The sequence below is a fragment of the Camellia sinensis genome, chromosome 14 (genome assembly GCF_055761805.1).
Source record: "Camellia sinensis isolate YWXY chromosome 14, ASM5576180v1, whole genome shotgun sequence".
Taxonomy (NCBI): domain Eukaryota; kingdom Viridiplantae; phylum Streptophyta; class Magnoliopsida; order Ericales; family Theaceae; genus Camellia; species Camellia sinensis.
In genome coordinates, this window is record NC_138974.1 from 81531365 (window position 1) to 81548102 (window position 16738).

The following is a 16738-nucleotide window of genomic DNA, read 5'->3' on the forward strand; positions in this document are numbered from 1 at the left end:
AACTGAGATTTATGACAAGTATTAACCATAGCATATGCATATGTTCCTCCCTAGCTAGCTAGCTTCTAACTAAACAACCTTTTATACTGCTACTGTATTACTAACTTCTTAATGTTTTATGGCAAAATAGGTTGGTCTTTTGGGGCATAAATGGCTAACCACCTCAACTGAAAAATGACCTTGAGTTCTTCATCATTACCTGAAAAATGTCCTTAGTTTTATTTTGGTTATTGTTTTACAGTCCAAAGTAAAAATGGTCATATAACTTTCATAAACCAATTTTCACCCCATTTCTTTTTTTATTTAACGAGGAAATTTTCTAAGGTAGTGTCACGTTGAGCCTACCCTACGGAGCAATTTCTGAATACACACAATCACCCGTCAACTAGTGTTTCATATAGTAGCAACTCTAAAGAATATATTCTCTGCAAGCATATAATGTGACTTCCTTAGGCAGAGGATTTTTGCAACAAATCACAACTTTATTGAATTGCTATCAGTATTTAGTGCATATTAAAATGCTCTACTATCATTTGGAGAGTTATTACAAGGAAGATATGGGTGCTTTACCAAAATAGGTTTTAAAAAGGGAAAGAAACAATAGATTTTGCATAACAAAATTCATGAAGGATCTTGCAGAGGATTTGAAAGGGAGGGATAACATTATGCCACAAAGGATATATATATATATAGTTATAGTTCTGATAGATCTTAGTTCAAGGAGTAGCAAATTTGTTTGAAGGAAGCCAAGTTGTCATGGAATAGAGGTATGAAGGCATCTATGCTTCCATCACCAATGAAGGACGGTACGAGAAACATCATTCCCTCTGTTGGGAAGTAAGATGGCATGAAAATACAAGGGCATCCTCCTCCAAAATCTAGGTCATAGAAGGGAAACCGTAGCCAGCTATCAACCTCCAAGTTCGGACACAAAGCAGACTTGTTCATGTCTGCAGTGGGAATGAGGTTTTCTGTTTCCACCTTATATTTTGCAAAGTCAATAAATGATTTGAAGTAGTTGTTGTTCACCTTTGTGATTGCATCATCAATGATCTTGGCCGCGTAGGGCAATGGCTCTCGTAGAAGGTCCTTCACCTTTGCACTTGGGAAAGCCCAAAGCACCAAATTCCCAAAGTACTCATTGGGTACTCTAGGGTTCAATCGCATGCGGCCATTAACTGAGATTCTCACTTGGGTGGTCTCAAAGCTGTTGAGTGAACGAGCTTTGGTTATGGCTCTCCATAGATGAGCAACTAAGCTCTCAAATGTGCTATAAGGCTTGTTGCCACCATTCATTGAGGAAGCCTTGGCCTTAAGCTTGCCAAGAAACTCCAATGTAAAATGAACTTTGTGCACCACAATATCGTTGATATCATCAACAGTAGGATATTCTTTCTTGAGTGTCTCACTCATAAACTCAACACCCTCGTGCTCAAACTCAAAAATAGGAGGGTCTCGAGGGAGGAAAATGGCACGATCATGCAAGGGAATTGGACTAATCGCAAGTCCACGACAAGCTTGGCCCCACGCAACCAAGAAATTGCTTGTGGAATGGCCATCGGCCACAAGGTGATGAGCTGTGAAACCGACCACCATTGAGCCACAAGTGAACCTAGTGAGCTGAACTTGCACCAACTCTGCTACACCCTTCAAACTAGGGTGAAGACTAAGTAAAGACGCTGAAGGCTTAAATGGCATAGCTTGATCAAGAGTGCTATCAACCGATGCCTCAACAAACCTCACGCCTTCATCGTTGAGAAAAATGACATGATCGCCTTTGTCATTCTTTCCCAGCCTTCCAGCCCACTCTCTGAATACCGATAGTGCCTTTTGAAGCCCTAACTCCAAGGCTACATTTGGTGGGGTTGGCGGACAATAGGCATAGATAACTGCCATATGGGTATTGTAGGTGACCTTGTCGAAGACACTTAAGGGGACATAGGTTGTGTTTGGGGGTGGTGTGCCTTCATAAGTTGGCTTAACAATCCTTGAGCTCTCTTTTCTCACCTTCATGGTTATTGATGTCACTTTAGCAAGGCTAAAGAAGGTTTGTTTTGAGTTTTCATGAAGGCAATGCATGGCTAGGGCTTATATACTAAAATCTAGCATTATCAACTAACTGTAGGTAGGTTGGCATAGACCTTTTTGTATCATATAGAAAATTATTTAAGGGACCGTTTGGACCCCAAAAAAAAACCATTAGCCATGTCAATCCCTTATCTTGTCTAGCTACTAGGCCATGTTTTTCAAGTCAATTGAGGGGAAAAAAAAATGACATGCATCATACTGTCCTTGGTTGAATCTTAAATTTAGTACATTTTTGCAGCATCACTTAATTTTTTTGATAAGCGAAAAAAAGGATGAAACCAAACATACACGTACATGCAGAGAACATCAATAAAGAAGAGGATAGTGGAAACAGCATCACTGTATGAATTCCCAATCCCAACACAATTCTCAATAGTTGGTGAGAAACCAACAGAGAAAAGAAAACAAACAACCAACAATCCAAAGCAACACAAAGCAATTAACTAATATTAGAAAAACACACCATCAGCTGCAAACACCACCTACTCCCTTATACACACAGTACCTCTTAACTTCACCTTTACATAAAGCAGCCTTTAACAGAGATAAAGCCTCTTGTACCAAACAAACAAGCTAACAAGCAGCAATCATCCATCCAAAAATACCAATCTCGTCATAGCACAGACCAACTTCCTAGATCAGCAGTCATTCACAAAACAGAGCATAGATCATCAACCTGAAACTACCTACCCAAACTTCCCACAGATCTGATTTTTGATTAATTTTATAGCAAGTCATGTACTGGAATAAGGCACCTCAACTCTGCTGTATTTGATCTATAAAAGCCACTCTAACTTTAATCAACTCCCTAATGTTCTATTTGGTTCACGGGAATGAGTTGGAATGGAATGAAATGATCGTTTCTTAGGCTCTCATATGAAATAATCATTTCCTTAAAATAGTGTGAGAACCCGAATATAAAAATTAAGTAAATAATTAAATAATAATATTACAATCTCAAATATTTTGGTGGTGAATTCTAAGGTGCATATTAAATATTATTGGAGGATCTTTTAATTAATTTTAAACCTAAAATAAATTTATGGTGAAAGTCTTTAATTTAGAGACAAGGTTTATTATAAAAAAAAAAAAAAAAAAGAGAGAGAGAGGAGGGTGTGACTTGAACTCTAGACCATAAGGTTAATATATAAGACTCCTACCATTTGAGTTGCATGTAACTTGTACATATGTTTTGTATATTTATCTATTTATTTGACCTATGTGTGCCCACCACTAGTATAAAATAAAATAAACACAAACCCTACTCTATTATTTGTTCACCACATAGGGCAACAACACAGCAGCCACGGGAGAATGTTTGAGAGAAGGAAAAAAAGAAGAAGATGTTGCAATCAAAGAACTTTTGGGTGTGTTGTGTTGTGTGTGATCATCAAAGGTTAGCCCTCTTAGGTTTTCTTTTCTTCTTTCTTTTTTCTATCCTTATTCTATAATTATTTTGTTCATTGATGGAGAGGTTGTAGGTTTATGTATTGTGTATATAGATATCCTATTAAGAAACTTGAGGAGCTAAATTTATGTGTAAAGATTGGGTGTAATTTTCAGTCCAAAAATTCTGTACAAAGTCACAAATTTTAAAAATCAAGAAACCATATCAAACGGATGAATTTTAATCTGAAATTTTTACAGTAGATCAATTACACATTGAATTGCATATCTGAATTTTTTCATAATTTTTGGGAGTCGAAATCCATATAAATTGAGGTATTCAAATCTGTCCAGGAAACCAGTCTGAAACAGTAAATTCGGGAGTGTTGTTCTCTTTGGGTATAAATCCAAAAATTATCAAATTAGTGTCATTAGAACCGGTTATGAGTCTAGTTTCGTACGTTTTTGGCCTTGCATTGATTGCTCGTGTATATTAAGAGAACCGTCAATTTCTTTAAAGTGCTGCAGAAAATAACCTGTTTGGATATAATAAATTGTAGATAATTATTTTGATAAGAAAATCAAGTGAAACCAATTGGGTTTGAAACTTAGGATATATTAGATTATATCTGGAGGTTATTGGAATTTTTCGAATAGCATGGAGTGGATTTTGTAATTTTCAAAGTTAGCGAATAGATTGGGAAAACTAGTTTAAAACACTGTTTTATCTTAAAGTTATTTTTAGTTAAGTTTCGATCGGAACCTATGTCTTGGGTGATTTTAGACCTTGAAGAACATGAACTTAGGTAATATTTAAGAGTAACGGTGAGTTGGGTTGAGCCATGTTAGTGCGCTTTAGTTTGGGGTTACTCAGTTCGTATTCTTTAGTATTTTTAAATTAGCAGTGACGTGTAGTTTTCATATTGGTTCAGGGCACTAGTTGGACTTTCATACTCTATTTGAGGATTACATTATTTCGTTCCAGGTGAGTAGTTTCATGCTACATATTTTTATAAATGTTCCCCTACCCTAAACTGTTGGAAAATTAAATTGTTATTTCATGACTAAACTGTTTTGATAAATTATTATATTATCAATTGAATCAAATTGTTTCTGAAACATGTGTGAACTTGGCATACTGTAAACTATTTGTTTTGGTCTCATGTTTATAATGATGAACTACCATGTTTTGCGAAACTGATGTGTATTGATTATTGGGACCATGTGTGTATTTAGTCCAGGGAAATTATTCCACTGTGTGTGGTGACTCTGGCCACTAGGGAACAGATCCGGGTTGGGCCGTGATGACTCTAGTGCTCAACGATTGTAAGGAACAGACCTTTAAAAACAACTAGGTGACCTTCAATCAGATCGTCTTTGAGAAAAGGCCCAGGTGCCACCCTGAGGATGACTCTTAGTTCGGTATTGGATCCAACGGGGCTTATAGCCTGAGAAATGTGTGGCAGATTATTTGTTTTTATTGGTACCCAGAAAATTATTGGTGTTCATGTTATAATCTGTTTTAAGTGGAAAATGTTGTTTATCATGTTCTTGCGAGACATGAGTATTTTAAGTATTGAACTGTGGAACCATCTTTTTGAAACAGATTGTATTTACCAAACTGTATGCCAATCTAGTTTCTGTGATATATATCTTATTATGGAATTGAACCCTGTTTTCAAAACTGTATTTACTATCCATGTTGCTACTCACTGAGCTATCAGCTGACTTAGTTGTTTACCATTTCCAGGTGTTAGAAGGACTTAGAGTGGACTCATGGCGTAGCGGGGACTCAATTGCATGGACCTCTAGGGCATTCCTTTAGTTTAGAGTGTTATGTCAAATTTGTGCATATTTATATTTATTCTTATCGAAGTTCATTTAGGATTATTTTTTTTTATATGTGGGTTGTTTATATCCCATAAGTTTGGATGGTTTGTGATTACGGTTGATTTTGCCGTTTATAATTGTGACATGTCTGGATTGAGTTTTGGTTATTTATTATTGGACTACTGTTCAGTGGTTCAATATGATTGGATTCGTGTTTAGGCTTACGTGTGCCTTGGGCTAAGTCCTTGTGGGCCACGGCCGGTCATGCCCGGATTTGGGGTGTGACAATTGTGGTATCAGAGCTATAGATTTATCAAGTTACATACCTTGCATTTCATCATTTAGACGAGGTTCGAGTCCCTATAGTACTTAGTAGTGTTTTGGTTAAGCTAGTTTTATTTAAACTTGTGTTGAATCGTTCTTGATTTCGTTTTGATGGTTAATAGTTGACACCTAGATATTTACACGGATTGTCTATTCTTTAAGAGCCTTTGATGTTTGTATTATTGTGTGTAATCCATTTGGAGAAATAGTAATATTGGGAGATGTCTGTAGATCTTGTCAGATAAAGATGGATGGTAGGATTTTTCTAGTGGATTTGATTTCTTTAGAGATGAAGGATTTTGATGTGATTTTGGAGATGGATTTGTTGACGAAGCATCATGCTTCTATTGATTGTTTTAGAATGGGGGTAGTTTTTGCTTTGTTGGGACAACTTGAGTTTTTCTTTTAGGGAGATAAGAAAGGGTCTTCTATCTGTTTTACTTCTTCCCTTTAGGCTAACTGAATGTTGAGAAAAAGGTATCATGGTTACTTAGCTTGTGTGGTGAGTATTGAACTGCCATAATAGAAGTTAGAGGAATTGCCTGTAGTGAGTGATTGTGTTGATGTTTTTCTAAAGGATCTACCTAGACTTCGTCTAGATCGTGAGGTAGAATTTTTCCATTAACTTGGTCCCCAACACAACACTTATTTCTAAAGTGCCCTATATAATGGCACCATTGGAGTTGAGGGAGTTACAAACTCAGTTACAGGAGTTGCTAGGCAAAAGTTTTGTTAGGCCTAGTGTCTCACCTTGGGGAGCACTTGTGTTATTTGTGAAGAAGAATGACGGGTCTATAAGATTGTGAATTGATTATGGGGAACCGAACAAAGTCACAATGAGAAATAGGTGTCCTTTGCCATGTATTGATGACCTATTTGACCAATTGCAGGGAGCTTAGATATTCTCTAAGATGGACTTGAGGTCAAGCTATCACTAGTTGAAAGTAAGGGATGAGGATGTTCCTAAGACTGTTTTTAGAACCCGTTATGGGCATTATGAGTTCTTGGTGATGCCTTTTAGTCTCACAAATGCACCAGCCGCATTCATGGATTAGATGAACAGACTATTCAAACCCCAACTAGATAAATTTGTAGGAGTGTTTATTGATGACATCCTAATTTATTCGAGGAGTAAGGAGGAGCATGAGCAGCATTTGAGGGTAGTATTGTAGATCCTTAGGGAAAAGTGGCTGTATGCAAAATTTAAGAAGTGTAAATTCTAGTTGAGTAGTGTATCCTTTTTGGTTCATGTGGTGAGTAAAGATAGGGTATCTGTGGATAGCACGAAGGCGGTAGAAAATCGTTGATTGGCCACGACCTACTTCTGTGATAGAGGTACGTAGCTTTCTAGGGCTTGCTGGATATTATAGACAGTTTGTGGAAGGATTCTCCCGTATTGCTTTGCCATTTATAAATCTCACTAGGAAAGAGGTAAAGTTTGAGTGGAATGATGATTGTGAGTGTAGCTTCCAAGAGTTTAAACAAAGGTTAACATCAGCTCCAATCCTTGCCTTATCTACTGATGGTGGTGGTTTTGTGATTTATAGTGATGTTTCATGATAGGGTTTAGGATGTGTGCTCATACAGCATAGGAAGGTGATTGCTTATGCGTCATGAAAGTTGAAAGTACATGAGAGAAATTATCCTACGCACGACTTGGACTTAGCAATAGTGATTTTCGCTCTTAAGATCTGGCGACATTATTTGTATGGAGAGTCATGTGAGATTTACATTGATCATAAGAGTTTGAAGTATATTTTCACACAGAAAGAATTAAATTTGAGGCAAAAAAAAAAAAAAAATATATATATATATATATATATGGCATGAGTTGTTAAAAGATTACAATGTGAATATTTTGTATCATCCGGGAAAGGCAAATGTTGTGGTAGATGCCTTGAGTAGGAAAGTAGTAGTCGAAGATGTAGCTGCTTTGTCTATTGAGAGTTGTTTGGTGAAAGACATGAGACGTTTGAGGCTTGAGGTTGTTGCGCCTGGTGATAGGGCTTATTGTAGTCAATTGACAGTTCAGCCAACCTTGAGAGAACGGATTCGTTTAGCACAGGAGATTGACCCCCAGTGTGAGCGTATTAAAGGAGAGATGGCAGAGGGTAAGAATGTAAACTTTGTGGTTAGTGCTGACGGGTTGCTTAGATTCCGTAGCCGAATTTGTGCTTCTGTTGGTGGTGATTTGAGGAAGGAGATTATGGTAGAGGCACATAGTTCTAGTTATAGTTATAACATTCATCTTGGAAGTACTAAGATGTATCGAGATCTTTATGAACATTTTTGGTGGAATGGTATAATGGAAGATATTGCTGAATTTGTGGCTCAGCGTTTGGTGTGTCAACAAGTTAAAGTAGAATATTAGAAACCTGCGGGGAAACTACAACCCTTACCTATACCAGAGTGGAAGTGGGATCATGATACCATGGACTTTGTGTGTGGTTTACCTTGTACTAGTAGTAATCACGATGCAGTTTGGGTTGTTGTTGATAGATTAACCAAGTCAGCACATTTTATTGCAGTACGGATGACCTATTCTCTAGCTTGATTTGCACAGTTGTATGTGAAGGAAATTGTTAGATTGCATGGGGCACCAGTGTCAATAGTGTCAGATCGGGACCCTCGTTTTGTGTCTAAGTTTTGGGGTGCGTTACAATCAGCTATGGGTACTCAGTTAAATTTTAGTTCAGCTTATCACCCTCAGACAGATGGGCAATCAAAGAGAACTATTCAAACCCTTGAGGATATGTTGAGGGCTTGTGCCTTGGAGTGGAGAGGTAATTGGGATGATTATTTGCCGCTCATGGAGTTTGCCTATAATAATAGTTATCATTCTAGTTTGGGAGTAGCTCCTTATGAGGCTTTGTATGGAAGAAAGTGTAGGTCTCCTTTGTGTTGGTATGAGGTTGGTGAAAGGCAAATGTTGGGACTTGATTTGGTGGAGGATGCTACACAGAAAATTATCACCATCAGAGAGAGATTATTGACAGCTCAGAGTAGACAAAAAGTTATGCTGATCATCGTAGGAGAGACTTAGAGTTTCATGTGAGGGATATGGTATTCTTGAAAGTGTCACCATGGAAAGGAGTCATCAGGGTTGGAAATAAATGAAAGTTGAGTTCTAGATACATTGGACCATTTGAGGTATTAGAGAAGGTTAGTGAGGTTGTGTACCGTGTTGTTTTACCCCCTAGGTTGGCAGGAGTGCATAATGTGTTTCACGTGTCTATGCTGAGGAAATATGTGCACAGTCCGTCGCATGTGATAGATTATGAGCCGCTTCAGATTAGAGAGGATTTTTCGTATGAGGAGATACCTATTCAGATTTTGGATTCGAAAGAGAAAAGGTTGCATACAAAGGTCATTAAATTGGTTAAGGTACTGTGGTGTAATCATCTAGTTAAAGAGGCGACTTGGGAATGCGAGGACGAGATGCGCGAGAAGTACCCACATCTATTCTCATGATTTACTCAGGTTAGTTTCGAGGACGAAACTTTTTTTTTTAGGAGGGGAGAATGTGAGAACCCGAATATAAAAATTAAGTAAATAATTAAATAATAATATTACAATCTCAAATATTTTGGTGGTGAATTCTAAGGTGCATATTAAATATTATTGGAGGATCTTTTAATTAATTTTAAACCTAAAATAAATTTATGGTGAAAGTCTTTAATTTAGAGACAAGGTTTATTATAAAAAAAAAAAAAAAAAAGAGAGAGAGAGGAGGGTGTGACTCGAACTCTAGACCATAAGGTTAATATATAAGACTCCTACCATTTGAGTTGCATGTAACTTATACATATGTTTTGTATATTTATCTATTTATTTGACCTATGTGTGCCCACCACTAGTATAAAATAAAATAAACACAAACCCTACTCTATTATTTGTTCACCACATAGGGCAACAACACAGCAGCCACGGGAGAATGTTTGAGAGAAGGAAAAAAAGAAGAAGATGTTGCAATCAAAGAACTTTTGGGTGTGTTGTGTTGTGTGTGATCATCAAAGGTTAGCCCTCTTAGGTTTTCTTTTCTTCTTTCTTTTTTCTATCCTTATTCTATAATTATTTTGTTCATTGATGGAGAGGTTGTAGGTTTATGTATTGTGTATATAGATATCCTATTAAGAAACTTGAGGAGCTAAATTTATGTGTAAAGATTGGGTGTAATTTTCAGTCCAAAAATTCTGTACAAAGTCACAAATTTTAAAAATCAAGAAACCATATCAAACGGATGAATTTTAATCTGAAATTTTTACAGTAGATCAATTACACATTGAATTGCATATCTGAATTTTTTCATAATTTTTGGGAGTCGAAATCCATATAAATTGAGGTATTCAAATCTGTCCAGGAAACCAGTCTGAAACAGTAAATTCGGGAGTGTTGTTCTCTTTGGGTATAAATCCAAAAATTATCAAATTAGTGTCATTAGAACCGGTTATGAGTCTAGTTTCGTACGTTTTTGGCCTTGCATTGATTGCTCGTGTATATTAAGAGAACCGTCAATTTCTTTAAAGTGCTGCAGAAAATAACCTGTTTGGATATAATAAATTGTAGATAATTATTTTGATAAGAAAATCAAGTGAAACCAATTGGGTTTGAAACTTAGGATATATTAGATTATATCTGGAGGTTATTGGAATTTTTCGAATAGCATGGAGTGGATTTTGTAATTTTCAAAGTTAGCGAATAGATTGGGAAAACTAGTTTAAAACACTGTTTTATCTTAAAGTTATTTTTAGTTAAGTTTCGATCGGAACCTATGTCTTGGGTGATTTTAGACCTTGAAGAACATGAACTTAGGTAATATTTAAGAGTAACGGTGAGTTGGGTTGAGCCATGTTAGTGCGCTTTAGTTTGGGGTTACTCAGTTCGTATTCTTTAGTATTTTTAAATTAGCAGTGACGTGTAGTTTTCATATTGGTTCAGGGCACTAGTTGGACTTTCATACTCTATTTGAGGATTACATTATTTCGTTCCAGGTGAGTAGTTTCATGCTACATATTTTTATAAATGTTCCCCTACCCTAAACTGTTGGAAAATTAAATTGTTATTTCATGACTAAACTGTTTTGATAAATTATTATATTATCAATTGAATCAAATTGTTTCTGAAACATGTGTGAACTTGGCATACTGTAAACTATTTGTTTTGGTCTCATGTTTATAATGATGAACTACCATGTTTTGCGAAACTGATGTGTATTGATTATTGGGACCATGTGTGTATTTAGTCCAGGGAAATTATTCCACTGTGTGTGGTGACTCTGGCCACTAGGGAACAGATCCGGGTTGGGCCGTGATGACTCTAGTGCTCAACGATTGTAAGGAACAGACCTTTAAAAACAACTAGGTGACCTTCAATCAGATCGTCTTTGAGAAAAGGCCCAGGTGCCACCCTGAGGATGACTCTTAGTTCGGTATTGGATCCAACGGGGCTTATAGCCTGAGAAATGTGTGGCAGATTATTTGTTTTTATTGGTACCCAGAAAATTATTGGTGTTCATGTTATAATCTGTTTTAAGTGGAAAATGTTGTTTATCATGTTCTTGCGAGACATGAGTATTTTAAGTATTGAACTGTGGAACCATCTTTTTGAAACAGATTGTATTTACCAAACTGTATGCCAATCTAGTTTCTGTGATATATATCTTATTATGGAATTGAACCCTGTTTTCAAAACTGTATTTACTATCCATGTTGCTACTCACTGAGCTATCAGCTGACTTAGTTGTTTACCATTTCCAGGTGTTAGAAGGACTTAGAGTGGACTCATGGCGTAGCGGGGACTCAATTGCATGGACCTCTAGGGCATTCCTTTAGTTTAGAGTGTTATGTCAAATTTGTGCATATTTATATTTATTCTTATCGAAGTTCATTTAGGATTATTTTTTTTTATATGTGGGTTGTTTATATCCCATAAGTTTGGATGGTTTGTGATTACGGTTGATTTTGCCGTTTATAATTGTGACATGTCTGGATTGAGTTTTGGTTATTTATTATTGGACTACTGTTCAGTGGTTCAATATGATTGGATTCGTGTTTAGGCTTACGTGTGCCTTGGGCTAAGTCCTTGTGGGCCACGGCCGGTCATGCCCGGATTTGGGGTGTGACAAATAGTGAATGATGATTCCATTTGTAATACATTTTGTCATTATTTTTTTAATCAACCAAACATGGAAATGAATATTTTGATGTAATGAACAAATATTCATACCTATTTTATTTCATTCCAGTGAACCAAACACTACTTAATTTCATTGAAATCTGTTTGGCAACCATTGAAAAAGCAGTTATTGCTTAACTTCCACACACTCCACGTCAAGGCAAAAGGAATAGAATTCCACATTCTCAGTTCTTCCACGGATTACCCATTGGATTTCCCACCAATTGGAACACTAACAAAAATTCTAAGATCTAAGGCGATAAAATTAAGTGGTTCAATGTTAGGCGACCTCTGAGTAGTGCTATAAACATTAATCATTGTAACATTTGTAGTGCTATAAACATAATTTATGTGCAAAAAATTCATACAAATTAATGTGGTTATTTGTGATTCTATCATTTTTAATCATGGTAATATTTGTAATCCTTTCATTTTGAGTCAAAACATTAATTATTGTACCTTGTAATTATAAAAATACAATTGTCTTCTCATTCTAAATAAGTTTTATATATTAAAATTATATTTTATTTAAATATTGTTGGGAATAAATCTCACCTAAGTAATGGAAGCAAATAAAATAAAAATAGAATGCACAAGAAAAATAGAGAATACAAGGTTGTGTTTGGTAGAATTTTGTAAATATGATTTGAGAATAGAATTGTATTTTGAGTTTGTGAGTTTTGGAATTATGATTTGAGTGTAGAAAATTTGTTTGGTGAAAGAGTTTTGAAAAGAGTTTTGAATTGAGTGGGAAATTATTAATATAACATATGATATTTGATACAAAAACTTACAACTCATAACCAAACACACAACTCAAAATTCCATTAGAACTCATAAATTTTTTTAAAAAATTCAGAAAATATTTTTTATTCAATATATAAAAATTAACATGAGTCAAATGCAAAAAAAAAAAAAAAAAAATTGCACTGTTCCGGTTAACCGGTGGGACGACCAGTTAGTCCAAATTTTCTCACCTTCACCGCGTTTTCAAAAGTATGTGTGGAATTAATTTTTGAAAATCGAAAACAAACGCCATATTTAAATGGAGCTCTAACATTCCAGAGCTCCACCAAACAGAGAATGCCTATATCTACAATGAGTGAGAAGCAATCCACTAATAATAGAACAATTACAATGGTGAAAAAAATACGACTCCTTAATATATTGTTCTCAACCTCACACCCTCACAAAAATAATACACACATATATCAATCACCAAACCCTCACTGTTTGTGACTTCTCACTGTACATATATATCACCCACTGTGTATCCAACCCACTCTTACTCATTTAACGCAACACATCTCAAATATATAGATACATATCACTACAAGAAATTACATTTTTCGCAACGCAACAAAATATGTTGCTAAAAGAAAAAATTCGTCGGCAAAAAGTTTCGCCGACACATAGAGCTACGTCGGCAACCTGTAGGTAAAAGTGAGTCGGCAACACTTTTTGCCGATGAAATTGTCATTGCGTTGGTAAAAGTAATGCCTTTAGCGACAAACATAGTCATTAGTAAAAGCCTTCATCCATTGTCGGCAATTTACCTTGCATCGGTAAAAATAGTTCAAATATGGTGATTGTGTGACACTTTTCTCGACACAAATTTACGTTGACAAAAAATATACTTTTAGCAACACAATATGAGTCGACAAAAGTAAACTTTTGACAACACATTTATGTCGGTAAATGTTGCCATTTGCTGACGATTTGTTTGTTGAGAAAACTTTGCTTTTGGCGACGACAAATTTGCATTGGCAAAAAATACACTTCTAACAACACAATATGAGTTGGCAAAAGTAAACTTTTGACAACACATTTACTGACAAGTTGTTTGTCGAGAAAGCTTTGCTTTTTGGGAACAATAAATTTGCATCGGTAAAAATAATTGAAAATGATTTATATTTTTTATAAGATTCACAAGAGGCATCCCTCAGGCATAATAGTTTATAAGATACATTTTGGAATAACATAAAGCCAACCTCCGCTTTTAGAATTGGCAAACTTTATAACTCATCAGTTGATGAATATGTGTGTGTTTGCACCAGTTGAATTTAAGACTCATCTAACAACATACAATAGATGAAGCTGCTCAAGTTTTCCATTTGTCTAAATATTCTCATCAAGGAGCTCATTAAGAGAAATTGCAAAAGGAGTTCTATTATTAGGTGATGCTCCGAGACACAGCCATTTTTGATGTTGTTGGATCTTGCTTTCAGTACAACCCAAATTTAGTCTGGTAAAATTTGCCATAAGATCTCTAAGCGTTCTCATCTCCTCGATGGATGCCAAGCTAGCCACTGCTATTATCTTCAACTTCGGAGTTGTACTAGTAAGTTGATCAACCCGTGCAGAATTACACTATTTAATAAACTCTCCGTTCCCAAGCAAAATAAATAAATAAATAAACTCTGTTGGAACAATCTAACTACCAATTTTGGTCTTTGTGTGCTTTCATCAGTCCAGTGATTTCAAGAGTAATGTAATGTAGCTCAAGGTTTTAAAAGGGGCAAGGCAAGTTCAAGATTTGTCGAAATATGAAACCTTTTTAGGTCTCATCAATCCAGTATATACAGTCCTAATTGATGTGCCTAATTGATGTATAATATTCAAATATACGACATAAAATAAATATATAAAATTATGCATGCATTTTTTGAAAATTGCATGTCCGTGCTTCTTAGCCTAAAAACCATTTTCTTGAAAATCCTAGAATAAAATTTAAGGAATGTCTAGCTACATTTTAACACCCTAAGACATAAGAATAGTTTCCTATTAATCTTATTCTCACATTAAGAAAGATATATCAAGCAAGCAAGCAAGCCTACCAAATAATCTTTCCTCAGACACTGCTCCACTTGGTTTCTGATATTTGTTATGCTTTCAGTATGACTCTACCTGACACACTTAAGCTGATTCAAGCACAAGATAGACATGGAGTTTATCTCCTCCTTAGTTTCCTGGTCCAGCATCAGTGAATTTGCAAGTTCATAATATTTCCCACTTGAGTTCATTGTTTGATAAATAGAGAAAAAAAAATTAAAATTTCATATATAGGGATTTAATTACCCTTAACAGCTTGCCTGTGTGTCACAGGCTTTAGCTTCGTATTCTGCATTAATGGATGAGGATCTAGAGACAAATTCTTCATATGCACCATGGTTTGCACAAATTTTTTCCCTGTTTAGGGAGAGAAAGAACATGATAAGAAAACCAAAAACATTTTAAAAAACAAATAAATAAAAGGTTACTAGAAAATCTGAAAAATGAGGGAAAGGAAGACTTACTTTATAGTAGATTCTATCTCTGCAATACTGGTCTAGTTGAGATGGTTGATGGATAACTCTGCCTTTTCCCACTACTACCTAGAGTAATTGACCATATTTGTGCTGCAAATTCAAAGGAAGACAAAATTACTTGGCAGAGCTACTAAATGCACTCAAATGTAATGAACAACTTGCAACTTTAGTCCAAAGCTATGCAATACTCAGGGTGCTAGAACTACTTTTCTTTTTCTTTAAAAAAAAAAAATATCTATCCATCTGTAATGTAATTTGACTTGTTTTCAAATGCTTTAATTAGTTGTGCATTCTATCAGACGTTTAAATCTTGTATAGAGCCACGAATCAGGATATTCAAGTGTAACAAAAATAAAACATATATTCAAATTACAATAGATATGGTTTGATTTTTCCTACGAGGCAAACTTCATGGGACAAAGTTTGGATCTAGGATTCGGGGTGGGATTTGTGGAGAGGAAAGGAAAGGGAAATGTGATAAAAATCTAGCTTCTATTTCATTCATTTTTCCCATCTTTTTTTTTTCTTCTCTCTCACTCTCTTCAAATTCCTCTTCAAAGCCTTGATCCAAACACAACCTTATGTAATTTAGCGAAGTCTGCTTCTCTCTACAAAATTACAGAAAAACACACAAGATTTGTTCACATCCTTAATTAGTTTCCTTGGACAGCTAGATGACTATACACTTATGCTTTGTTTTTCAATACCTAGATTAAAGTGATAGAGCTTCAGTTCCTTTGATCATGTCAAGTTTATATAATAATAGTCGCTATATCCTAGCATATTTAAATTAACTTGTGTAGTAAACCAAATTTTGAAATAAATAAATAAAATCTATCAGAAGTTTAAATCTTGTATAGAGCCACGTATTAGGAATTCAATAATAATTGCTCAAGTTTTTCTGCCATATCAAACCAGATAGTCTCAGTAAAGCAAAGCACTACCTTTGAGGACATCTGGCATTTGTTTCACAGGAGACAGGGCATCATCCCTATACATTGTGTCATCCATAATAGAGACGGGACTAGGATGCTCAGGGGCAACTGACCCGAATTCCGGCAACACTCCATCTTCATTCAACCTTGCAGCTAATTTCTGAAATAAAATCACTTAAAACAGGTCACTCAATTATTCAAAAGCCGTATCAAATACTCGATTAGCAACCAAGGTCAAATACCTTGTAATCTAGAGAATTTTTGCAGCTTGCATATACAGATTTACCAAAACAACATTTTAGTATTAGTCTTGTGGAGCCACAGTTGACTGGAAAAAGCAATACTGGAAGATAAACACTAAAGTATTTTTAATTTGTAACATATATAAAATTAAGTTCAAAAGAATTATTCAATGAATTTATTATCATGCTAAGTTGGAATAGAAACAGAAACAAAAATAAAAGGCACTTCCCAAACCAAAAAATTTGATGTTCTGATAGATGCTAGCAATTAGATTCCAGAATAGAAAAACACATGGGTGCACCTCTAACAGCTTTGATGTTACGTGCTTTCGGGTTTTGGCAAAATGGTCCTACTCCTCTCGCAATTGGACTCCAATCGACTAGAGAGAAGTCGAGTGTTTGGCAAAACGGTCTGGCTCCTCTCTAACTTAGACTATAATCACATCATGGG

At 35.5% G+C, this 16738-nt stretch overlaps 1 protein-coding gene and 3 long non-coding RNA genes across 4 annotated transcripts; 2 read left to right on the top strand and 2 right to left on the bottom strand.

Moving 5' to 3' along the window:
- Positions 1–461: 461 nt before the first annotated feature.
- On the bottom strand, positions 462–2163 carry LOC114279798 (agmatine coumaroyltransferase-2-like). Its single transcript, XM_028222074.2, has one exon. It carries the CDS (start codon positions 2077–2079, stop codon positions 712–714), a length of 1368 nt encoding a protein of 455 aa, XP_028077875.2. The 5' UTR covers positions 2080–2163; the 3' UTR covers positions 462–711.
- Positions 2164–2988: 825 nt separating this feature from the next.
- LOC145807523 (uncharacterized) lies at positions 2989–5478 on the top strand. Its single transcript, XR_014350661.1, has 3 exons — positions 2989–3484; positions 4407–4459; positions 5225–5478. It is a non-coding gene; the product is annotated as an uncharacterized LOC145807523 (long non-coding RNA).
- Positions 5479–9368: 3890 nt separating this feature from the next.
- Positions 9369–11638, top strand: LOC145807420 (uncharacterized). Its single transcript, XR_014350489.1, has 3 exons — positions 9369–9644; positions 10567–10619; positions 11385–11638. It is a non-coding gene; the product is annotated as an uncharacterized LOC145807420 (long non-coding RNA).
- Positions 11639–14195: 2557 nt separating this feature from the next.
- LOC114279797 (uncharacterized) lies at positions 14196–16286 on the bottom strand. Its single transcript, XR_003635393.2, has 3 exons — positions 16055–16286; positions 15099–15200; positions 14196–14991 (listed from the first exon to the last, which is right to left on the bottom strand). It is a non-coding gene; the product is annotated as an uncharacterized LOC114279797 (long non-coding RNA).
- Positions 16287–16738: the final 452 nt, after the last annotated feature.

Excerpts from the sequence above, each read along its gene's own strand:
- LOC114279798 (XM_028222074.2), bottom strand. The coding sequence starts at position 2,079 with ATGCATTGCCTTCATGAAAACTCAAAACAAACCTTCTTTAGCCTTGCT.